This window comes from Manacus candei, unplaced genomic scaffold, assembly GCF_025592945.1.
Source record: "Manacus candei isolate 608988 ecotype Guabito, Panama unplaced genomic scaffold, ASM2559294v1 h1tg000046l, whole genome shotgun sequence".
NCBI lineage: Eukaryota > Metazoa > Chordata > Aves > Passeriformes > Pipridae > Manacus > Manacus candei.
This window is the reverse complement of record NW_026138094.1, coordinates 14,378,727-14,403,335: the sequence shown is the minus strand read 5'-3', so window position 1 is coordinate 14,403,335 and position 24,609 is coordinate 14,378,727. Positions and strand designations below refer to the sequence as shown.

The window sequence follows — 24,609 nt, the reverse complement described above, 5'->3', positions numbered from 1 at the left end:
GCGCACTGCGCGCCCGCCGGGGGCGGCCCCGCTGCGCCTGCGCGCGGGGCGGGGCGGGGGCGACCGAGCCCCCTCAGAGCCCTCAGAGACCTCGGAGCTCTGGGGCTGCCGTGATGGGCAATCGCAGCGTCGTTTCGGCTGGAAAAACCCTCCCAAACCGAAAGCTTGGTGCATTTTCATGCTCTTGATTACATTTGTTGAGAAAATAAGGCGGAAAATAAGAGGAATTTATTGAGAAATTAAGGAGAGTTTGGGAGACACGTAATATATGTGTGTACATATATGTGTATATATATATGTAGATAGATAGATAGGTAGATAGATAGATATGTAGAAAGAATTACTGCCTATAGTGGTACTCATGCTTAAAAAGTTCATGGAAAAAAATTACATGTAGAGAGCATTATCAGTTTTTTAATGTGTGAAACTTGATCAAAACAAAGTAAACGAGTAGCCCACAGCAGGTTTTAGAGTACAGTGTCCTTGGAAAGAGGGCACTAGTGTGTTAGTGTAAACTGTTCCCTCAGCACTGACAAGATACCTGCTAAATGTCTGCAAGTGCCACATCTCTATGGCTTTTAAATCCCCCCTGGGTATGGGGACCCCACCACTGCCCTGGGCAGCTCTTTCCAATGCTTTACAACCCTTTCAATGAAGAAATTTTCCTAATATCCAACCTAAACCTACCCTGGTGCAACTTGAGGCTGTTCCTCTTGTCCTATCCTTACATGGGAGAAGAGACCGGCCCCATCTCAGCCGTGACCAGGGGAGGATAGAAATGTAGAAAATGCCAATCCTGTGTGCTCCAACCTCTTTAAACTCCTACACTGCCATTATTCCGTGCCCCGAGACCTCCAAGCACTGGCACAGGCTGCCCAGGGCAGCTGTGGGTGTCCCATCCCTGCAAGTATCCAAGGCCAGGTTGGATGGGGCTTGGAGCAACCTGGGATAGGGGAAGGTGTCCCTGCTCATGGTTGGAACGAGATGAGCTTTAAGGTCCCTTCCAACCCAAACCATTCCATGATTCTGTGATAAAAAGACTAAAAAGTGACAGCACTGATTACGGTGATACTTCCAAAAATGATGCCCCTTGCTCCCTCAGCAGCTCATACAAGAGCCCTTTGCCCATGGCCATCCTCATTCCAGCAGCAAATCCATCCTCATTCCAGCAGCAAATCCATTCTCCCTCCATCCCAGCTTGGCACGACCTCTTCCAGCCTTAGGGTTTTCTGTGTGAATCTCCACGTCGGTGGGAGACACGGACCCCGTGCCCCAGCCTGCCCTGGATGGAGGATTCCCAACCTTTGCCACTGCTGGGGCTGTGCAGCTACTGCAGAAGGTGGGCAGAGCTGTAGCAATGATCTCCAGGCTGCTTGATTTGGGAACACAAACCCCAGATACCCTTTGGGGCAGCGGGTGGGGAAAAACAGTGTTCAGGTCCCAGTGTGACCCAGGAATTCCACCTGCACCTGCATTTACCAGGGGGCACCTGCAGCAAAGTTGTTTTTTCTGGTTTATAGGGGGGCAAAAAAGATTTCACTTGACAAAAGGGAGCTTTAGTTTGGAAATTCAGGTGCAGAGAAATGAGTGGCTGAGGGGTCACTGAAGCCTGCGAGGTGTTTTGGGGCAGTCACTGCTGTGGAGCCTGGGAATGTTTGGAGGGCTCACTGCTTTGGAGCCCAGTGGTGTTTTGAGGCTTCACTGGAGCCTTGAGGTGTTTTGGGGGCTCACTGGAACCTGAGGAGTGTCTGGGGACTGACTGCACTGGAGCCTGGGGATGTTTTGGGCTGTCTCTGGAGCCTGTGATTTGTGGGCTCATTGCTCTGGAACATGTGGATGTTTTGGGGGCTCATTGCTCTGGAGCCTGGGAGTGTTTTGTGGGAATCACTGCCCTGGAACCTGAGGGTGCCCCGTGCTGAACACTCGTTATTAGCAGATGGGAAATTATTATTTTTTTTTCTGCTGTGGGCAGCGTGTCCATGTGGAAATGGTGGCATTTGGGGAGGGCGGGAGAGAACGAGATTTTTGAAACCGCGGGGTCCCGGCGCACGAGGGAGGTTGCAAGACCTGACCCCCGTTCATTGTGCAGTGTGTATGCGTGTCCCGGCCCCCGTGCAAAGGGTGAGGAGCGTGTCCCGTATCCCGTGTCCCGTATCCCGTGTCCCGTGTCCCTGTCCCCGTGTCCCGGGTGGGTGTCGCACCCCCGCAGCCCGGTCATCCTGGCCGGCAGGCGGCGCCCTCGCCGGTGCCGCGCTGTGCGGCCCCTCCCGGGAGCGGAAGCGGAAGCGGAAGCGGCGGCAGCGGCCCGGCGGGGCGGCCCGGCAGCAGCGCCCGCGGAGCGCCGGGGAGAGCCGGGGTGAGTACCGCGGGAGCCTGGGGCGGGGCGGGGAGGGGACTCCGCGCCGGGGAGAGCCCCTGGGGTGGGCGGGAGGAGGGGGCTTCACCTAGGGCGGCCAGGCCTTCCGCCCCCGGCCAGGCCTGGCCGCTCCCCCGCCCCTGGGGGACCCCCCTGGGACCTGCCCACCGCTCCCTCGGGATCTGCCCCGGGCCGTGGATGGACCCTTGGGATCTACCCCCGGCCATGGGGGTCCCCCCTGGGATCTGCCCCCGGCCTTGGGGCTTCCCCCGGCATCTGCCCTCGTCCGTGGAGGGATTTCCGGGATCTGCCCACCGCCCCCCCCCCCGGAATCTGCCCCCAGCCTTGGGGGTCCCCCCTGGGACGTGCCTGGCCGTGGAGGGACCCCTGGGTTCTGCCCCCGGCCGTGGGGACCCCTCCGGCATCTTCCCGGGGCACAAGCCCGGGCCGACACCCCCGTGCCGGGTGCCCGTTCTCGCTGTTATCGGCTCGGTAACGTTTCCTCCTGTTCGGTTTTTATCTTTTTTGCTGTGAGAAGTAGGTCGGGTTAAGACGCAGCAGCACTCGGGTGTAGGTGGGGAAAGGAGACTTTTCTTTGTTGGAATCGTGCAGATTAAACGGGTTCTGTGATTGAGGTTTGGAGGCTCTTGTCTGAGCACAGCACTGCTCTGGGCACGCCTCGGACCCTCCTTCCAGCTGTACAGGGCTGTTCTATTCTGGGGGGTTTGTGCTATAAATAGCGTCGACAAAAGAAAGACCTTTGTTTGTTGGGTTTGTGCTGCCAAAGGTGGATCCAGACCTGCTGGGCTTTGCTTTTGGCAGTTTGTGTTCGAACGGGGTTGGGCCAAGGTGTGGGACGTGTCTTTGTCACTCCTCTGAGGTGTCTCAGCGGTGCCGAGCTGTGGGAGAGCTGCTCCACCAGGGAGCTTTGCCAGCTGCCCAAGCTCTGGCCTGGGGATTCAGGGATCCTTCAGAGCCTGTTTGCTCCAGGGAAGAGCTTTATTTAGGCTGCATTAGTGCAGTCTTTCCATCCTATATATAGAACCCCCTCCCTTTGAGGATTGACAGTCCTACACCTTGGATTCTCCAGGAATGAACTGTGTGGCAGGAGTTTATGGCCTGGATCGTTTTGGAGCTGCCCTTGGGTCTGGGATTTACAGTGGGAGGACTTGATTTCCTCCTGCCAGACATCTGTGCTGATAATGCCAGCTCAGCTACACTTGTTGAAGCACAGCTGAGTGCGGGAGGAGATATCTGCTCCATAAACAACCTGCTGGGCAGGATGGGGCTTGTGCTGCAGATAAATCTGTCTGGGAAAGGCTTTTTACACAGTGTCCCCTTTCTCCTGGTATTTGCAGTTGTGGCCCCGGGGTGATAAAATAGTGGTGGTCGTTTCTAGACCCTTCTGAGTTTTGTTTGAAAGGAAGTGCAAACAAATCCAATAAATTATAGGAGAATAATGGGAGTAAGGACATGCAGCTGTTGTGAATGGCCTGATGGTTTCACAGCAACTACGGGTGTTGTTTCTTCTGAGCAGTTTGTCCCTGCTCTGGCTGCACTCCTGGTCATCCCCCATTCCCATAGCAGTGCAGGGAGGGGGCATTTGTGCAGATCACAGGGGGCAGGAGCAGAGAGGAGCTTAAAGGGGAAGAATTCATCCACTTCATGAACTAAAATGAGCAGTTGGTATGTGAGGGTGTGGGAAAGGCCAACAGCCATAAATCTGTGTCTCCATGAAGTCCTTGCTCCCGTTCTGAAGAGCCGAGTGGTGCCTTTGTTTTCCAGAGCAGGAATCTCTTTCCTATCCCTCTTCCTTGTGCTGTGGGGTTTATTCCCCACGTGGAGCGATGGTTTTCTTTGCTGTGGGGTGTGCTGGGGGTCTGCAGTGGGGCTTTGCTGGAGCTGACCCTGTGCTGTCCCGTCCTTCCAGAAACATGCAACATGGCAGCAGCCATGGAAACTGAACAGCCGGCGCTGGAAATCTTTGAGACCACGGGTCGGGAGGAGCAGGTCCCGAGGGAGGAGCAGCCAAAACTGGAACCTTTCTATGTGGAGAGGCATTCCTGGAGCCAGCTCCGGAAACTGCTGACGGACACGCGGAAGTATCATGGATACATGATGGCAAAAGCCCCTCACGACTTCACGTTCGTGAAGAAAAACGATCCTGAAGGGCCCCATTCTGACAGGATCTACTATCTGGGTAAGCTGTGACAGCCCCTGTCACTGCAGGGCTGTGGGGCTCTGACTGCTCCTGACAGCTGGGATTTCTGGCAGTTACACCAAAAGAGATTCCGGGCCACACTGGCTGGGAAAAAGTCAGGAGCATGATCTCAATGTCTCCTTAAAACTTGTGATGTAACCTCCCATGGGAATGGGTGGGGGTGACCCATTAGAGCCGGAAAAGAACTGTAAAGTGTCCTCTGTTCCCAAGTGTTGTCCAAGTGTTCCCAAACTGGAAGTCTGTTCAGTCCCTTTTCTCTCACCCCTCTCCCAAAGCTGTGCAGGTTTGATCTCCTCTCTCTCAATGACAGATATTGGGTAGAACCTTGTTCTCCTTAAAAGTTTCCTTCCAAAGCAGCGATGATGTGTCATTTTAGAAGTCCTTTGTGCCTCAGCTGCTGATGGAGCAGGTTTTCCAGGGATCCTGTGGGGAATAAATAGCAGTGTAGGGTGGGGGCAGCTCAAAGAGTAAATACTTTTCTCAACATTTTTGGTCTTGATAAGGAAGAACTTGATGCAGTTTGTTGTTCTTGGCCTTGGTGCCTCACTTGGGCATTGCTTCACTAATTAATGTTCATTTGATAGAAGTGATTTGGCTCTGCGAGTGATACTGTGAGCAACCCTCTGGATGGCTCTTTGGAGCAGCCTTTGTGGGAGAGGAATGCTTTTGTCAAAAGCTGCACTAGATGAACATGAATCTGTGAAAACCTGGATTAGGGAGAGAAGGGAGAGAAGCAATGGCTGGAGCAGAGGCCTAGGAGCCAGAGCCATATTCTATCCCTACTGCTCACCACTTAGGCTACTTTGCTTAAGCTCAGGTTTGTGATTCACCAGGTCTTTGCACGTGCTGTGCAGTGACATGGCCAGAACACTGCTGGTCAGTCCCTTTTTCCCCTTTTCAGAGGATGGGGATCATAATCCTTGAATGGTGCTGAGTTCAAGCACATCACAGGGGGGTTAAGGCTGAGCCCCTGGGATGAGCTCTGGTTTCCCAAGTGCTGCTTCCTGAGCTTGGCCTTCCCTGGAGCACACCTGGCTCCCTCTGGGCTCATCCCCATGTGCCTGGGCAGGAGCCTTCAGAAATCTGAATAGCACTGAGGGAGAGGAGCAGGAAAGGGACATTCAAACCTCCCTAAAGGATTATTTTTTTCCATTATCTCTGAAACACGAGCTGCATCATGTATCCCACTAGAGGATTTGGCAGAAAGGCCCTCCTTGATTTATAAAGCTTATGGAATAAAAGGGCAGCAGGAAGACACAGACATGCTTCAGGCAGAGTGGGGTGAGCCTGGGTGTAATTCCTTGTCCTCTGCCTTTTCCATGAGTTGCATTTCTGTGAAACAGGGAATTCCCAGAGTGGGGCTGCAATGCAGAGACCATCAGTACTTTCTCTTGTAGGAAGGGCCTGGGAAACTTTCTGGAAATTCTGTCAGAATGAATTATTAACAGAAAGCTAATACACCTTTTGTCTTTATTTTCTCCTCCTTTTCCATAGCAATGTCTGGGGAGAACAGGGAGAACACACTCTTCTACTCTGAAATCCCCAAAACCATAAACAAAGCTGCCGTCCTGTTGCTTTCCTGGAAGCCTCTTCTGGATCTTTTTCCAGTGAGTCATCATTTCTTTTTCACTTCAAGGACGTGGGCTTCAGGCTTGCACCTGTAAGCCATCATTAAAATTTGAAGTTTATTGTCTTAAATATTTTAAGATTCTCCTGCAGCCATCTCAAAGCCGAGCACAGCTTTCTCCTGTTTGGAATCATAGCCTCTGTGTGTGCTGGATGATTCCTCCTTTGCTGACAGAGATGGAAAATTCTATTTTACATCCAATTCTGTGCTGTGAGATCCTGGGGATTGCTGGAGGAGCCTGCAGTCTCCAGTCACTTCCCTGCTGTCTTGCAGGGGAAGTGATGGTTCCCCCGAGGATCAGCCGGTGGCTCCGTGACTCATGTGGAGCAGAGCATCCCTTTCCCACTCACTGCAATGTGCATTCCCTTTTCACTGCTGCACACAGCAAGCCTGCACCATCCCATCCCAGGCAGCGTGGCAGGTTGGAGGCGGTGGGACAAACCCCACATGGCATGAGGTGTATTTTTCCCCATGTTATCTCCCAGGGCTGTCAACCAGACATAAAACCTGGGCTGCGCTCTCCTCCCACCAGACCAGTCACTGTGTGTCTGTGAACATGAGCAAAGCCTCTCCTGCTCATTCCAGAAGTAACAGACCTTCAGGCTGGTCCTTCTCATACCAGGAATATTGGGAACAGTGCTGGTGTGCTAGGGAGGGGTGGCTGTCAGGTTTACGGCTGTGTGGGATCCGATCGTGGCCTGCACCTACGAGTGCTGATGGCAGCGGCAGAGCAGGAGTGGGCTCCCAGCCGGCAGCAGGATTCCGGAGGAGGAGGCAGTCTGCACAGCCATCTGCTGCTGGAAGCTCAGCATGCAGGGATGCTCCAACAGTGAGGCGTGCAGAGCAGAGGTGTGATTGTGTTCTCTGCCTGTTTTCAGGCCATCCTGGACTATGGGATGTACTCCCGGGAAGAGGAATTGCTGCGGGAGCGGAAGCGGATCGGCACCGTCGGGATTGCCTCCTATGATTATCACCGGGAGAGTGGCACCTTCTTATTCCAGGCAGGGAGTGGGATTTATCATGTGAAGGATGGAGGCCCTCATGGATTCACTGTGAGTTTGCTCCTCTTCTGTCTCTCTGCTCTGGCCAGGAGCTCCTTTGACTTGGAGTGAGAGCAGAGGGCGTGATCATCATCAGTTATTGCAAATGACCTTGATAACCCTGGAAAAGTGGAGAAGTCCTCCACAGGGATGCATTTCCATGGTCCTAGAAACTCAGATGGAGGATTACAAGAAATGGTAAAAACCATGGCAGCAAGGCAGGACAGTAGATATTTTTAAATTATTTTTCACGACTAGCAATGTCCATATAAAGCAACAAAAGGTTCCCTGCTCTTCATGGAGTCAGAAGTCACATCAGAGACAACTTCAGTCCCCAAGCTGCACTTCCAGGTCACTGTTCAGGGGCAGTGCTGGATGTGTTACACCACTTGGCTGTACAGCTTGCAGAACAAGCAACCTTTACTCTGCTGGTGCTGAAGCTGGACTTCAAAGCTGAAATAATTTCTCATTATTACAACAGATGCCTGGTGTCTGTCTAACCCTGTTGTCAGGGGGAATTTACTGTACCCTGAGCTGCTTTTGGAGGACAAGGTTGCATGTTCTGCCAGCCCCTTTTAGGGTGCTGTTTTTAGGAGTTTGCCAGGATTCTCTAGACAAGCTGCCTTCTGATTTGGGGCTGATCCTCAGCAGTGGGGAGAGAACCCTGGTAGAGCCTGTACAACCATGGTACAAGCACAACTTTCCCTATAAATTACCTGCATGGTATTTTTGTGTGTTTAAAACGAGTAGATTCATCTGTAAACATGTATTTGTAGTCAGTGTCCACACTGCTGTGGCCTTCTGAAAATCCAGGTTACTTTGTGTGTGTTCATGTGTCATCATTACTTTTTTTGTTGTTTTTTTTTTTTTTAAAATTCCAAACAGCAACAGCCATTGAGACCCATCCTGGTAGAGACCAGTTGTCCAAATATCCGGATGGATCCCAAGCTTTGTCCAGCTGATCCAAATTGGATTGCGTTTATCCACTGCAACGACATCTGGATATCCAATATAGAATCCAGGGAGGAGAGGAGGCTGACGTTTGTGCACAATGGTAATTAATGCACCCTGAATCCAACCCCTGCACCTCCTCTGCACTTTTTCTTGCCAGACTGAAGTGAGCAGTGGCACTAAAGGTTCTCCTGAAATCGGGCTCGTGGCCACTGTTTATCCCACCTTGTTTGTCACGTTCTGCACGGTTCCCCTGGTGCACATACTGTGGGATGATTCTTTTCCCTGCACTGTGGAATCTGGCAGAATGAGTTGTTTGGTGGGTACATATGGAAGGGCTCTTCTCCTGAAACACAGCACATTGCTTTTTACTGGAACAGCCTTTTTTGTGTGTGGAGGAGCTGTGGGTGGAATAGAGCTGGAGGAAAGTTTCTGTCAGTGAAATCAGGCTGCAGAGACTTTGAAAAACAATTGAGGCAGTTTCTGAATAGCACTGGGGTTTCTGCTGGCCCCTCATACTCAGTGACCTGGGTCCTCACTTCTTACCCTCTCCAACTCTATTTTAGACCAGGAAGAAAGAACATGGGAAATTGTGGATAAAACACTTTTTAAAAATCAATTACATTTTGTGCTTAAACTGTGTAATTTAAATTTTAGTTAATTAAAATTCCTGACACTTTATAATAATGCTTTAGATTATTCAAATGTTAAATATTAAAATATTATGTAAGTACAGTAAAAATAAACTGTAGCAATGACTCCTTCTCAGATGATAATTATTTATGGAGCGCTGCTAAGTTACCTCCAGGGTAACAGGAAAAATATTGAAGCCCTATGGATATGTCATCATGTTGAGGTGTTATGTAAGTCTGTTACTTTTGGGTTGCACAGGGAATGAAATACTGGTGCTTTCATTTTTCTGAATGTTGATGTTTTCAGTTTCAATTGTTCAGGAAAGGTTTGGGTTGTTTTTATTTCTTTGATTTTCTTAAAAGTTGTGATTCCACCTCACCGAGCTCAGGTAGAGAGAACATTTTCTTTTTTGACCAATTGAGAGCCTGATTAGGTAGGAGTAAGAGGGGAGGATGGCTTTCTTTTCCTAAAGGAAGCTGCCATGCCAGAGAGGATTAAATCCTCCCTAAATAAATCAACAGGGAAGGGTGGAAGCAGAAGACAAATCTGCTGAGAAGTCAGATTTATTATCGTGTAGTTCTTCCCAGGGGGGTGAACTCGGGTCATGTTTGGGATAATGCAGAACTGGTTTGGTTCTACAGCACATCACAAACTAATTCTTTGGTGTCTGTTTTTCTAGAACTGGCCAATGTTGAGGAGGATCCAAAATCTGCTGGCGTGGCCACTTTTGTGCTGCAGGAGGAGTTTGACAGATACACTGGCTACTGGTGGTGCCCAAGGGCACACCCAAGTAAGTGTGGTGGATCCAGGCACGAGTAGTGACTTCTCTCCTCTGCTGTCCAGGGCAGAGTTGTTTTTTTTTCTGTTACTTGTCTCTATGCAAGATGGAAACTTTATAATTTCTTTTGATCTGTCAGCACTGGGTATGTTACAGGGGCCTTGTGAGCACTGGAAGAATAGACTTCCCTTCTCACAACAGAGGTGGGAGTTGTAAGAGTCTCAGAGTTTTGCTTAATGAAACATGAATCACAGGCTTTGTTGGATTTTTCTTCTTCCTTCCAATCTGCTTGTGCTCCTGAGATAATTGATGCCTGCAATAACTGATAACGAGAGCTGTCCTGTTAATTCTGCAATGTTAATTCATTTACAGCACTGGATGGGGGTAAAGTCCTTCGAATTCTTTATGAAGAAAACGATGAGTCAGAGGTGGAAATTATCCATGTCACATCCCCCATGCTGGAGACAAGAAGAACAGATTCCTTCCGGTACCCCAAAACTGGTGAGAGCCTGAAGCTTTACATCCCTGTGTCTGGGAGATGTGGAATTTCATTCCATGTACCTGACAGCAGTGACTCTCCAAGCCTAGAGCAGGGATGTGTTGGAGTGGTGGAAACATGTTTGGGGAAGCTGCTCTAGAGCTTACATGGGTCACTGGTGACTGTGCTGATGCTGCAGCCATGGGGTTACTGAGGGCTCTGTCTGGGTGTCAGGAGTTGGCAGAAACTCTCTCTGATGGTCACTATTTTGGAGCTGCTCTCTCAGATCCTGGCAGATCTGAGTTGTTGAGGAGCTGGTTCTCGTTACAGCCCCGTTTCCTGAGGGAACAGCTGCAGAATGACACCTTTTGGTTTTTTGGGAGGGTTTCTGTTTAGCTGCTGGCAGTGCCCTTGCAGTTCAAGTTCTGAAGGAGTCAGTTCTCCAGGATTGCTCTTGGACTTTGAACAGCAAACTCAGCATGTTGCAGCCTGCCAGGAAAAACTCATGTGGTCATATTTTTGAAAAAATGTATGATCTGGAGGCTTCAGCGAAAAGAGGTGAGGGCAGGCTTGAAGCACATAAACTGGAGTGTCACTGGAAGCAGGGAAGTGGGATTTAAGCAGACCTGCTGAAGTCTGATTCAGTCAGGTGTGAAGAGTTTGACCCTTCTGAGATGTCCCTGCTGTCACAGCAGGGCATGTGGCTCACAGATAACAGTGCTTTGCTCTCTTTCCTCACTGCTGAAATCTTCATTTTTTGGACAAATATCTTCTGTTTGGGTGACCTTTCCAAGCTGCAGAATTCATTCAGATCTTGCAGATGCCCTGATCCACTGGGAAAAGTCTTCTATTTTTCCTCATTTACTACTTGTTTGGAGGAGAGGGAAAGGTTCACTTTGAGCCTGGGAAGCAAGAGGTGACTCCTTGTGGTTTTTGTGGTGCTTGTGGACACCCAGATTTCTGAAATTATTCAATGCAAAGAAACTGAGCTAACCAAAACCCAAATAAAGGTTTTAGTCTGTGGGTCTCAGCTTCTAATGTGAGCTGCAGGGACAACACCCCTTTCCTGTGGAATGTTATGAGGGTAAAGCTTGAGGAAGTGGAGAACATTCTTCCCTGGGAGAAGTAAGGACTTAAATAGGTTGGCACTGTGATCCAAGGCAAGTAGTTTCACCTCAGTGCATCAGGTTTGGTGAAGTGGGAGCACTTCACAGCAGCATTGAGAATATTCAGAGTACATGGAATTGCCATGTGACTCCTTGTGGATCAACTGGCAGTGGATTTATTCTTTAAAGTCCCTCTTCCCTGTGTGGAACAGGGCAGGGGCTGTACAGCAGGATGAGTTACTTCTTTGTGGAAAGAGTTAACTTTAGATTTTCACTGATCAACAGAAATATGGAACTTTATTATCTTAATGGCACTAGTGATGGCAGTAGGCTTTTAGGTTTAATTTTCACAGTTAATTTTCACAGATGCTTTTTAGCACTGGGTCATTTTCTATGTACTACCTTGAGAATAAGAGCCAAACAGGGAACCAAAGCTTGCTTTGCTGTACTGATCACTCCTGAGCATTTACTTCCAACTAGTATCTGCATCCATTGACTGTGAGAGAGAAGGCTGACTGTGACAGTAGCATGTTTGCAGGATTACAATCCACTAAATCTCCTCATGTTTACAGTTCCCTACCTGGTTCTGTGCTGTCTCACACAGGCATGGAGGTTATGTGATCAAAGAGCATTCTGCTGTTTGCCTTTTCCAGTTCTGTGTGAGTAAGACCACAATAATCCCAGCAAACAACTGGTGCCTGACTGGTCACATCTGTTTTTACAGGTACAGCAAATCCAAAGGTCACTTTCAAGATCTCTGAGGTGACAATCAATGCAGAAGGCAGAGTAAGTCTTTGTTCTGTTTGTTTGCCAAATACATAGAATTGCTGTGATTCTTCTTTGGTAACATTCATTTTCCAGTTCAGTACAAAGGCACTTTCTTGGTTGTGATGGCTTACTGGCTTCTCTGGAGGCAGTGCCCTTGGCTCATTCCTGGTGTCTGTGTGCAGCAGTGTTTCTCAAGGCTGTGCTTTCCTTCCCTACCACTGGTGTAAAAACCCAGCTGCAGAGCAGAGCATTTTAGGTGTGGGTGGTTAGACCTTCTGTGACTGATCTCTTGATTGGCTGCAGATATTGGGAAAATTTGATTGCAAAGACAATATATCACCTTACAAAACCATATGGAAAGAGATGAACTTTGCTGTTGCCCTGGGATTTTTTAACAGATGCAGAAATTTCCATAGCCCAGTCCAAGACCTTTGGACAGCTGGGAAATCAATCTTACCAAACAGATACAGTAACAGCCATAAATTATGGGGATTCTTCTACTCTTGAGCTCCTTCAGCCATCAGCAGTCACCTGTTGGGATAGTGATGCTGGTGTCAGCCAGCAAAGGCAGGGAAAGCCTTCAGGACCCTTTGAGTACCACTGGAACTTGTTCCCAGTCCCAGCAGGAACAGACTGCAGCACGTTAATAACTGGAGGTCATGCAGGATGTTCAGCACCTGCCCATAAAAGCACCCTCAGTACAAACCACCTCCCCTTCCCAGAGGGGAACTGAGAGTTCCAGTGAGTTGTCCGAGATGAAGGATGGATTTGTGAGCAGCATCCAGGCTCCCTGATCCCAGCCCTGGCTGTACTGGTAGAGTGCAGCTCTCCTGCTGTGCTGCAAAGGCTGAACAATCTCAATTGCATGAGCTGCACAGAAAAAGTCTTCTGTGTCCAGACTCTCATCGTGCATGAAAAAACTGGTTGTGGGGGTTCATCTCAGTGTCACTGAATTGCTGCTTTGTCAACAGATTGCAGATGTTGTGGATAAAGAGCTAGTTCAGCCCTTCGAGATCCTCTTTGAAGGAGTAGAGTACATTGCTAGAGCTGGGTGGACGCCAGAAGGAAAATAGTGCGTATGTTACTCCTGTCTCTGCTCAGAGGGTTTGGGGTGATACAGTCAGAAGCAGATTGTAGCGGTCTCTCTCTTCTTCCAGCTTAAGCCTGCTTTCACTTTTACATTACTACCAACTCGTTTGTGCAAAGGGGACCATTTTTCCAAAAGCCAAACCAGGCTCCTCGCTGTCTCTCTCCCTGGTCCCTGGCCCCGCTGCTTTGGTTTTGGGCACTCGCAGCCTTTGGTGTGTGTGTCCTCTCAGCGTCCCTGTGAGAGAGAGTGCAGTGCTATTGTCCCCATTTTACAGATGGGGAACTGAAGCCCAGAGAGGTTAAGTGAGAGGTCACGCAGGAAGTCTGTGGCTGAGGAGAGAAATGAGCCCAGTCCCCCAGGCCCTAGGCTAGAGCCCTAACCACTGGACCATCCCTGCTGACCAGACTTACTGATCAGAAAACCTGCTGTAAGTGCTACTTACATTTGCATGTCATTTTAACCCTGTAGATGATGTAGTACAGCGTTTCTAACTCACCAGAAGCTTCTCCAAAAGGGTTTTTCACCAAAAGGGTTGTCCAGCCCTGGCACAGCTGCCCAGGGCAGTGGTGGAGTCCCCATCCCTGGAGAGAGTTAAAGGCCATGTAGATGTGGCACTTGGGGACATGGTTTAGTGGTGGGCTTGGCAGTGCTGGGGGAACGGTTGGACTCGATGATCTTCAAGGTCTTTTCCAACCTAAATGATTCCATGATTTTCCAGAATTGCACTCCTCCAGTTTTTGAATCTAAAGATGGCTTTCACATTTTTAGGTTTTTCCCCCCCTCAAATGTGGAAGGAATCCAGGGACACATTTGCTACATTATCCTGCTTTTTGCAGGATAATTGTTAGAGCTACATGCAAAACCATCAGAATATGGCAGGGGCTGCTGCCAATCCATTGAGGTGCCAGTGTTATTCTCTGCCAGGTGTAGGTTTAAAGCAATAGTATTTTTACAAGCATCCTGAAATTTCAATTCAGATTTTTCTGCTTCATTATTCCCTCTGATTTTTCTCTTCTCTTTCTCCCTTGAAGCACAATTCAAATCAGGGAGAATGGAACGAATTAAACTTTTGAACCTGCAGTGCTTATGCAATATTGAAATGAAGTGAAATAGGTTCTCGTGTTGTGGAAGAAATTTGTTTATGTGGGTGAAATTTTGCACGTGACTTTGTGCTTAATTTGCAGTCGAACATTCCTGGCTCCCCCAAAATGCCTGGTGCTAGTGAGTGTCTGCTGAGATTTTCAGGCCTGTGTCATACTCATGGTTGCATGTTATTTTCTCTAATATCTGTCTCCCCAACAGCATCTGGTCTATCCTGCTGGATCGCTCCCAAACTCGGCTGCAGATAGTCCTGATCCCTCCTGCATTATTCATCCCCACAGAAGATGATGCAATGGAAAGGCAGAAACTCATCGATGCTGTCCCAGATTCTGTTACACCTTTCATTATTTATGAAGAAACAACAGACATCTGGATAAATGTAAGAATTTGAATTTCAACCTTCTCTGACAGTTTGTAGCACTTGAGCAGCGCTGGTGTTTTTTGTGCTGCCTAAGAGAGGGATCCCACTGTGCAAGTTCTGTGCATATTCTGTGCTTCCTGCTGTTAAAAACAGTATGTAGAGAACAGGAAGATTTGGGATGTGAAAACAAGAGCTGCTTTGCTTGAGGCTGCACAGTGTTCAGAGGCAGGAGCAGAGCCCAGGGCTCTGGGGGTCCTGAGCACCCCCTTGCCCACAGTGTTACTGCCACTCTGCAGCTTCTTGGTGCTGGTCCTTCACCACCAGATTAAATATTCTTCAGCCAACAAAGATGTAGCAAGATGATAGTGGGTGAACAAGTCCTGAGAGTCTGCTGACAGGCACTAACTCCCTCCTGAACTACTGTTTTTGGTGAAATAGATTGGGGTGTGATGTTGCGGCAGGTGAACAGCAGGGCCTGTGCTGTGACCAGACACTGGTGTGCCTGGTTACTGCTGCAAAAATGTGCCCCTCCTCACACTGCTGCAGATACAGATCCAAGGATCAAAGGGAATGCCATTGGAGGTGTACCTGGAGCATCAATCACTGGCAGGTGGCTGGATCTTTCAGCAGAGAGCACTTGCACAAAGCCTTCCAGTGAATGGTCCCTATACAGTGACTGCCCTCTATGATACCAAGTTTTCTCCTTAGCAGTGGTGTCGTGGTTTCAGGATGGTGCAGTGAGTTTTCCTTCCTCCAGTATTTTTACTGGCTGGAGTGGTTTTTGACTGGCAGCTCATCCTGTGCAGATAAATGCTTCCAAGTCCCTCAAAGGGTTTTCCCTTGAAGGAAGAGTTCTTGATGAGTGGGAAGATGACGTGAGCTCATCTTTCTTAAAATAACCCTTCAGTTGAGGGCTTGCAGACAGCACAGGACAGAGGTCTGCAGGGCTGGACCCACCCCTGTGACCAAGCTAGAAAGGCAGGTGCAGAAAAACTTCATTAGTTTGGTGACCACCATATAGAGTTAGACTGGCAACAAGCTGGAACTGTAAGGATGCGGCACTGGCTGCAGATCCCCCAGCTCAAAGTGTAACTGGTTCTCCCAGTAAGGGACAGTGCTGCACCCAGTTAGCCTGGACTGTGTGGTGTGTGTTGAGCACCAAGAGGAAGGTGTTTTGTGTGACTAATTACAATAACCCACTGCTCTGTCTCCACAGATCCACGATATCTTCCATGTTTTCCCCCAAACCCAGGAAGATGAGATAGAGTTCATCTTTGCCTCCGAGTGTAAAACAGGATTCCGGCACCTGTACAAAGTCACCTCGGTGCTGAAGGAGAGCAAATACAAACGGTCCTGTGGAGGCCTCCCTGCCCCCAGTAAGGGAAATTATCCTTTTGCTTTAGTTGGGCATTTGCTGCTGCCTGGTGAGGAAATAAATGTCCTTCCAGCTGGCAGGAATTACTATCTTATTGGAAACTTCTGCTGTTGTCCAGGAAAGCTCTTCCCTGTACAGTCATTCCTCTTGAACAGAAATTCTCCTGTTTTCAGCATGCATTAGTTTTAACCCTGACCCTTCCTTATGGACTAGAGGGAAAACTTTCCAAAAACCAGATGGGGGAAAAAAGCTCCCTGTGATACTGTGAGACTTAGTTGGCTTTTCCTTGTCACTGCTGGGGTTTGGTCTTGCTCAGATGCAGGATGTCACTGTGTGCAGAGCTCCCAGAGTGACTTTTCCACAGCATGTGTCCTTTAATTTGCAGTTTCATGCTGGGATACTTAATTTACTTGGTGTGTGTTAAACTGAACTCTGCATGCACAAAAAATACACCTAATTTTCCTAGAGGTCCTAGTTTCATGCAACTGTTGGTGGGTTGTTTTTTCCCAGGTAGCCTTATATCCTGGGTGGGTTGGATTTCTCTGAATGCATACGAGTTTTTTTCTTGTTATATCTCCCTCGTTCTAAGGGAAATTAGACTATCTTAGAAAAGCAGAGTTGTTCCTGTTGCAAAATTGCCCATTTTTTGACACTTCACGTTCCCTTTACCCACCCATTTTTTAAGTGTAAAACCTTTATTTCTATGCAAGTGACAAAATACTTTAAAAAATATAAAAGTAAGTCCTGTGAATCCTTTCACATATATTTCACAGAATGTTAAGTAACCCCAGACCTGACATTGTCTGGGGAGCTGGCAGAGCTGGGGATCTGCTGCAGAGACAGGTTGCTCTTGGGCTTAGTTCTAGGAAAAAAGCTTGGGAAGAGGAAGAATTATTGTGACTGTGTTTTGTAAAAATTTAAAGTGTAAAATCTCTTTATGTTTGTTATTTGCAGGTGACTTCAAGTGCCTCATCAAAGAGGAGATAGCGATTACCAGTGGGGAATGGGAAGTGCTTGGCAGACATGGATCCAACGTAAGCCCTGCTCTTCCTGCACAGATATCCTGCCACACACACTGCAGGGAGATGGTCTCTTGGAGGGATCACCATAATCCATTAATCCTGTCTGGTTTTAGCCAGAATACACAGTGTTTCTGTTCAATATAACTTGTCAGCTTGCACAAGGAGGGAAGGAATGCTCCCCAAACTGCTGCTCTTCTAACTCTGAGCTGGGTGAATTCTTTGATCATTTGAATCAAACAGCAGCTCACATAGAAGTGTTTTACTGGTTTGGTCTTTGTAAAGGACTTGGAAATCCTTCCTAGTAATTAGAAATGGGATTGGGGAATGAGATGTACAAGTTGACCTGAGTTTGAATCTGTTCTGCTGTCTGCTGTCCCTCCAAAAGAAGGGACAACTGAGGAATATTTAATATAGCAGGGAGCTGCTGCCTTGATTTCCTTCTGGGATGGTTTATATCCTACATGATTTGGGAAAGGATCTGAAGAGTGTGGAGGTGACAAAGAATGGGAGACAGTTATTTAGCACAGCAAACAATAGGGGAGACTGGGAACAGCAAAGAATTTATGTGAGAGAGCTGATCAACTAGGTGTGAAATGCAAACTGTGACAGAGTTGTGGACAGTGAGAACTGTCATTTGGCTTTTATTCCCTGCGGGTTGCTGGGCTCCAACTCAGCACTATGGAAGTGGGCCTGAGGGGAGACCTGGAGGCAGAAGAACTGGGTATTACTTTGATAAGGAACAATCTTGAGGGATGTGTTGTCTGTTTTGCTTCTGGCAGATCTATGTGGATGAAACCAAGAAACTGGTGTACTTTCAAGGCACAAAAGACTCACCTCTGGAGCATCACTTGTACGTTGTGAACTACGAGAATCCCGGGGAAGTGAAGCGACTGACAGAACGTGGATACTCCCACGCCTGCTGTGTCAGCCAGGTCTGCCTGGGGGTGCTCTGCCTTGTCACCAGGCTTATCCTTCATCAGTCAGCAGCCAAGGCAGTAATTATGTATAACAAAAGCACATTTTTTGCCGTGTTGTGGGCTCCTGTACGTTGTACAGTCGGTGTGTAAAACCACCCTGGAAACCAGATTTGACCTTCCAGTTCATTGCTCTCCAGGTCACTTCAGGCAAGAGGAGACAGGATGAATTGTTGGAAACTCTTTGAGCCTGACTCTTTTTCTGAAGTGGATTAGAGAGCAGTGACCAGAGGAGATAAGCCTGGGATAGCACTGGCTGGAGTTCCAGGCATCCAGCTGGGAATTCATTACCCAGAGGGAGGTGTGTGACCAGGTCCTCCTGCCACTGTTGGCTTTGCAGGTGTATCTTTGGCTTTGTAGTGTTAATATGAGCCTTGCCAAGGACTGTAGCGTTTCAGAGTCAAAAGTGCTCAGACTTCCTGCTTTAATTTGGTCCATAAGCACCTTCTGAAAGATGTAGATACAGAAAGAAATGTTCAGTTTTACTTGTGCCTCTGCACTGAGGAGTTCAGGGCATGCTCTTTTTCTCCCCAGGACTGTGACATGTTCATCAGCAAGTACAGTAATCAGAAGAACCCCCACTGTGTGTCACTGTACCGGCTCACAGGGTCAGAAGATGATGCAGCTCACAGGACAAAGGAATTCTGGGCTACCATTTTGGATTCAGCAGGTAATGGCATGCATGAGGAACAGGAAAAGGACAAGCAGGGTCACAGGATGAAAGATAACCCCAGCATATGCTTGCTTGAGATTTGCTCTTGTTGTGGGTGACTGGACTTTTGTCTGAAACGCAGCCTTGTGTGAGGAGTTCTTGGAATTACAGGAGGGACATTTTCAACTCAGCAACAAATGGGCGTAAACAGACCATGAAGGAATTTATATGGAAAATACTAAGTTTTAGCTCAGGGAGGGATTTAAGTGCACTCCTTTATGCTGTGCAATGTGTCTTTTCATGGGTGTGCTCCTGGGGAGGGGTGTGCACTTCTTAAACAGTGTGTGCTGCTGCCTGCTCCTGGGATTGTGGGACAGCTCTTGGGCTTTGTTTTCTGTTGTGTTTCTGTTCCCTTTCATCTCACTTTCCCTAAGGCATGCTCCATATCCTGTGCTTTCCACATACTAATGTGTGAGTCCTAAAAGGGGGTAGGAAGGGACAGGACATCTGTAATGGCTGTCAGGGGAGAAGAGTTACTGTTGTTAGCAGGAGAGCAGGGATGGGAATGTGATAGGGCTGAGAAAGCTCACCTAGGGCTGGGGCATTCCCTGTCTCTGTCTATACCCAGCCACATCCACTGGAAAGCATGGGAGAGCTCTGCTGGGATTACAGTGAGGCTGGTGACAGGGCAGGGCTGAAGCAGAACTGCATTATTCATCCATGCCCTGTTAAAGCAGGCTCCCTGTTCCCTCCCATGGCAGGCCCTCTTCCCGATTACATTCCTCCTGAAGTGTTCTCCTTCGAGAGCTCCACGGGGTTCACGCTGTACGGAATGATGTACAAACCTCACAACCTGCAGCCTGGGAAGAAGTACCCCACTGTGCTCTTCATCTATGGAGGCCCTCAGGTGAGTGGTGAGCAGGGGGTGGGCTGGCTGGCCCTCTCCTGCAGGAGCAGTTCCTGCTCCATGCTGAGGGCAGCATGTGGTATTTTACCTGTTTGGTGCGTGGCTGCTTGGCCAAAGGTGCTGTAAGGAGTCAGGATTTCCAGGTCTTGGATTGAGGCACTTCCCTTGTCTGAGAACAGCAGCAGAGATGGAACTGGGGCAAAGGGGAGTCAGGTAGTCCCTGTTCCCAGTTCTATCTCCCTTTCCTCTCCAGGTGCCTCACTGGAGCTCAGTTCAGCTCTTCATACCTGTGACACAGAATGGGGGAGGAGAGGAATTCAGCAGGGAGTAGGGGTCTTAAAAACTTTACATTATAAAAATATAAACCATTTAAAGGAAGGGAAATAGAAATAAAATCAGAAGTTGGATTAAGAGGTGACCTCTGGATTCTGATTCACGTGTGGTTGTGCTGCTCTTGTACTCCAGGTACAGCTGGTGAACAACCGGTTCAAAGGAATCAAGTATTTCCGACTGAACACTTTGGCCTCCTTAGGCTACGTTGTGGTTGTCATTGACAACAGGGGCTCCTGCCACCGAGGGCTCAAGTTTGAAGGAGCCTTTAAATACAAAATGGTAAGTGGAGCTCTGAGTCTGGCTCTGTGCTCAGCCAGAGGTGGGTCTGAGTCCCAGTGTTACCTGAGCTGAAGCACTGGTTTGGTGCAGGTGCCCAGCACTGCCTGGGTTTGGGGACAGGAACTGGGTATAGGTGAGATTTGAGGGAGGAAAGGTGCTCAGTGTGGGAAAGACAAAATGTCTGTGAGGTGTGAGGCAGCTCCAGCTTGGCAGCCCTGACACACAGTGGTGCCTAAGGGGGGCTGTGACTCCCACCAGCTGCGATTTGCAGGACGCTTCCATTCTCAGCATGGGTTACTCTTTGGCAGCAAAGCTCTGGAGGTGGTTTCCTTGGGAAATCCTGGGAATGAAACTGTTTCCTGTAACTAGCAGAACTTGCCTCTGCCTGTGCCTCGCAGGGGCAGATAGAGATCGATGACCAGGTGGAAGGGCTGCAGTACTTGGCGTCGCAGTACGACTTCATCGACCTGGACCGTGTCGGCATCCACGGCTGGTCCTACGGAGGATACCTCTCCCTCATGGCTTTAACACAGAGGTCAGATATCTTCAGGGTATGTTCATGCATTGAGTACTTACTCTGGTGGTGCAGACAGAATTTTTCCTTTAATTGTGTGACCTCCCATGAGTGTTCACAGCACAAAGACCTCGGAGCTTGCTCTGGACACGTGAGGGCACAGTGCAGTTTCTTCAAGGCTCTTCTATTTGGGTGACTTCAGAGAGAAGTTGCTTTTCTATTTATTCATTCTGTGGTGTTTCTAATTAGGCTTCCAGGCTTTGGTTATTTTTTTGGTATTTCACAGACAGCAGATCTAGAAATCCGTGCACTCTACCTTTGGGCAGAACACATTTACCATTCAAGAAGCCTGGCATGGCAGAGGAGTGGGGAGTTGTTGGGGTAGGCCAGTTTTTCTGGAATATCTGAGTCTGTTCTCATGAGCTGGGGTGAGGAGGAGCAACTGTTTCCCCCCAGTCAGCTGAGCACAGATGGATGTTCCCTCTCTGGGTCTGTGTAAGAGAGCTTGAAACTGTTGGACTGTTGAGCTCTCAGTGACTTAGCTGTGCTGGTGTAGCTCCACCAGTCTCAGGTCACCTGTGCTGAAGGTGCCTTAGTCTCAGCTGCTGCCCACTTTGTGCCAGCTGAGCTCTTTGTGTTGTGAACCAGGTAAGAGAAACCATCCTGCTGAAAAACAACACCTCCTTCTCATCCTCCCTCTTTCCTGCCCTGAGAGAGTAGTTCCTTTGCAGACAGATCTATTCTCAGATCAAATTGCCTGTGGTGCTTCGTAGCAGTGTGCTCTGAAGCAGCCAGGAGGGCAGGCTGGGGATGAGGAGAGGTGCTGAAATTCTTGTGATTGCCTGACTTTAGACCACTGTAATAAATGTCCAGACTGCCTTTGGGCACGTCTCAAAGGCAGAGGTGTGGGAAGAACTGGATATTGCTCTCGGGGTGTGCTTTGTACTTTGTGGCTGCTCTTGCTTTCTCCAAGTCCGACCTTAATATTACTGGGAGGTTTAATGATTATTTGTCTCAATCCATAATGATTGTTATATTTTTACTTTTAAAAACGCTTACCTTGCAAAGGGGAGGGTTTGGGTCTTTTTTTCCACAAACCTCTCTACAAGCTGGTGGTAGCTGAGTCCTAGGGAGCCGTCATTCCCAGTTTCTGTTAGATATTCAAATGAACCTAAAAGCACAAAAATCCACAAAATCCATGTCCCTCAGCAGCCCTTGCAGGTGATTTTGTTTCTGATTTATCTGTAGGATCTCCCTGTGTTCAGCACATGTGGGTCATAGCCCAGCCGTGCCACGTGTGAACTAGGGGAGGGAGGGTGGGCAGTGCTTTGTTTTTTCCACAGTTAAAGCAGGATAAAGCTGGGGGAGGGAGGGACATGCCTGGTCAGGGGTTGGTGTTGTCATTGCCCTCTCCTGTGGAATTCCCAGGTGGCTGTAGCTGGAGCCCCCGTCACGCTGTGGATTTTCTACGACACGGGATACACGGAGCGTTACATGGGCCACCCGGAGCACAACGAGCAGGGCTATTACCTGGGATCCGTGGCCATGCAGGCTGAGAAGTTCCCTTCTGAGTGAGTTTGGTTCTGCCTCTTGCCTTCTGCTTTTCCCACCAGGAAAGTTCAAGCCCCACGGACACATTTTTATCTCCCTGTTCATGGCAGTTGGGTCCTGGAATCACAAATGCTCGCATTAAATAATAATTAAAAAAAACCCACCAGTACCCGACACTAATAATACTGGAATGAACATTTGTATAATTACAGGCCATTCCATGTAATCCTTTTCATAGTAGCTATAATTAAAGAGTATCTTTTATGTCTAAAGAAATGACAAACATATCTTCAGCTGTGATTAGCACTTCAGAGCCACATTAAGTGGAACAAAAATTAGTTGATCAGGATGTTTTCTGCCTGTTCTGAGGCTATGTCAGCACAGCAGAGCAGGCTGGGACCAGGAGCTTTCTCACCAAAGAGCTGACAATCAGCAGTGTTAAGCAAGGTTTAAGTCCTTGCATTGTCCAAGCCAGGAAATATTGCTGAGAATAAATAAGATAAACAGATAAAAGGTCTGACTGTGATATGCACGTGCAGGAAGAACTTTCAGAGGAAGAAGGAATAAGTTTGGTCCATCCAGAGCAATTAACAGCAGTGAAGTCACTGCCTTTAATGGAAACGTTTTTTTTCCAAGGAGTGTTTTTGAATGGATGTGTGTGGACTGTGAAATGGCTGGGATGCTGCCTAGAACTGTTTGCCTCTTGCTTTTCCCAGACCAAACCGCTTGCTGCTGCTGCACGGGTTCCTGGATGAGAACGTTCACTTCGCACACACCAGTATTCTGCTCAGCTTTTTGGTGAGAGCTGGGAAACCCTATGACTTACAGGTAAGGCCAGAACCAGGGTGTAAAGGTGATGTGTCTGTCTTTGGGGAGTCCAGAACTAGAACTTGCAGCATGGCTGTGCAGGGCAGCTTGGAATTCTAGGATAAAAATGTAGCATTTGAGCCCAGCATTTGTTTAAAAGTAAGATTTTACAAATAAACAAAAAAAAATGGGCAAATGAGCAGCTAAGGCTGCTCCCAAGGAGGTCTCAGTTGGGAGGCAGTGCAGGAGTGTTCATGCAGTGTGGAACAGGGTTATGAATTTGATTAAACCCTGCTAGTCAGGCAGGTGCAGCCCAGGTATCCCACACCACACTGGGAACTGGGAATGCCCTGATTGACGGGATGGCTCTGGGCAGGAGCTACCTCTTCTCAGCCAGGCTCAGCCCTGGATCAGGGGGTGCAGTGGGTTCTCTCTGGGTTCAGGCAGTGGAGGATGAGGTGTGTTAGCTCAGAGTTAATGCAGGGGGATTCCACGGACATTTGGAATGTGGCTCTGGGACGGGTTTAGACGTTGGTGCCCGCAACTCTTGTGGATATCTACAACTTTTTTTTCCATTTTTAGATCTACCCTCAGGAGAGACACAGCATCAGGGTGCCTGAGTCAGGAGAGCACTATGAACTGCACCTGCTGTATTACCTGCAGGAGAACCTGGGCTCTCACATCGCTGCCCTGAAGGCCCTGTGACCAACCCCTCCACTCCGCTCCACGGGCTGTGCTCCGGACGAGGAGGTGCAGGGAAGGAGAGCAAACAGGATGGAACGTTGCATTCTGGTGCCTGCCACACGTACACACATGTACACACACTCACAGACACTTTTTTTAGAGAAGTAAATTTGGTGCCATACAGGAAATTAAAGTACGGTGATTTAATAACTTCGAAGTTTAAGCTGTAAATAAAATCCACTGTCTGTGGTATAACACAGTACCATGGGTGTTCTCTGGGGGGAGGAGCTGAAACTGAAAATAATGTCCTTCTGCAGCACCAGAGCTTCACTTTTTAAAAGCATTATGACATAATTGATGTATTTTTACAGTGTGTTCCTTGGTATCTTATTACATAATACTGGATGATTTGCTCACTACACAGCAGGATTTTGTTTACCTGAATGGTTACAACTTGTATTAATTTTAAATGCTATCATATAGCTTTTATGCTTCATGAGGGGGATGTGTCTCACTCCTTAGAAGCTGGTCACAAGTTGGACACATCACCTCTCTAGATGTTAATTGTTTTTTAAGAAGAAAGACTTTTAAGCTGCCTCCTAATGAATTTAAAGTTTGGATTCAGTTCAGTTGATACCAGGTTCTTTGATTCCTTCTCCCCCAGGATAAATCATTCTCTTTTTCTTCCAGCAACTTGAGATCCTATCCTGATTGTACTTGATTTCAATGGGGAAGTGAGTTGATATTTTACTGTGATATGGACATAACAATCTTTTATTCTGAGGTGCAAACTAACTTAAGTCAAAGAGCTGAAACTCTGTAAATTTTAAAACAAGCTTCAAAGTGCATCCCACTGACATTTTTCCCTGATGTTCACTGTGGAGCTGGGTTTGCAATACTCTTTCCTTACCCTCACATCAGCATGATATAGGCATCTGCATCCTGTTAGGATTTTAAAATTCAATACTCTTAATTCTGCAGAGGATGTGGGGCAATATGAA

The 24,609-nt window shown here is 48.3% G+C and overlaps 1 protein-coding gene across 6 annotated transcripts; it reads left to right on the top strand.

The window, feature by feature from the left end:
* Positions 1-251: 251 nt before the first annotated feature.
* On the top strand, positions 252-23,859 carry DPP8 (dipeptidyl peptidase 8). Of its 6 annotated transcripts, none has more exons than XM_051796548.1 (20): positions 252-270; positions 4,287-4,556; positions 6,072-6,184; positions 7,083-7,256; positions 8,130-8,298; positions 9,508-9,618; positions 9,979-10,107; positions 11,915-11,976; positions 12,930-13,030; positions 14,351-14,528; positions 15,727-15,886; positions 16,840-16,919; positions 17,687-17,839; positions 18,416-18,551; positions 19,295-19,440; positions 19,906-20,052; positions 20,451-20,603; positions 21,995-22,137; positions 22,834-22,945; positions 23,507-23,859. In XM_051796548.1, the coding sequence occupies exons 2-20, from the start codon at positions 4,298-4,300 to the stop codon at positions 23,627-23,629; spliced, it is 2,649 nt and encodes an 882-aa protein (XP_051652508.1). In that variant the 5' UTR covers positions 252-270; positions 4,287-4,297; the 3' UTR covers positions 23,630-23,859. The 6 variants fall into 6 exon arrangements, with proteins under 6 accessions (XP_051652508.1, XP_051652512.1, XP_051652506.1 ...); XM_051796552.1 differs by lacking the exon at positions 252-270 and adding an exon at positions 1,319-1,339; XM_051796546.1 differs by lacking the exon at positions 252-270 and adding an exon at positions 2,281-2,356.
* Positions 23,860-24,609: the final 750 nt, after the last annotated feature.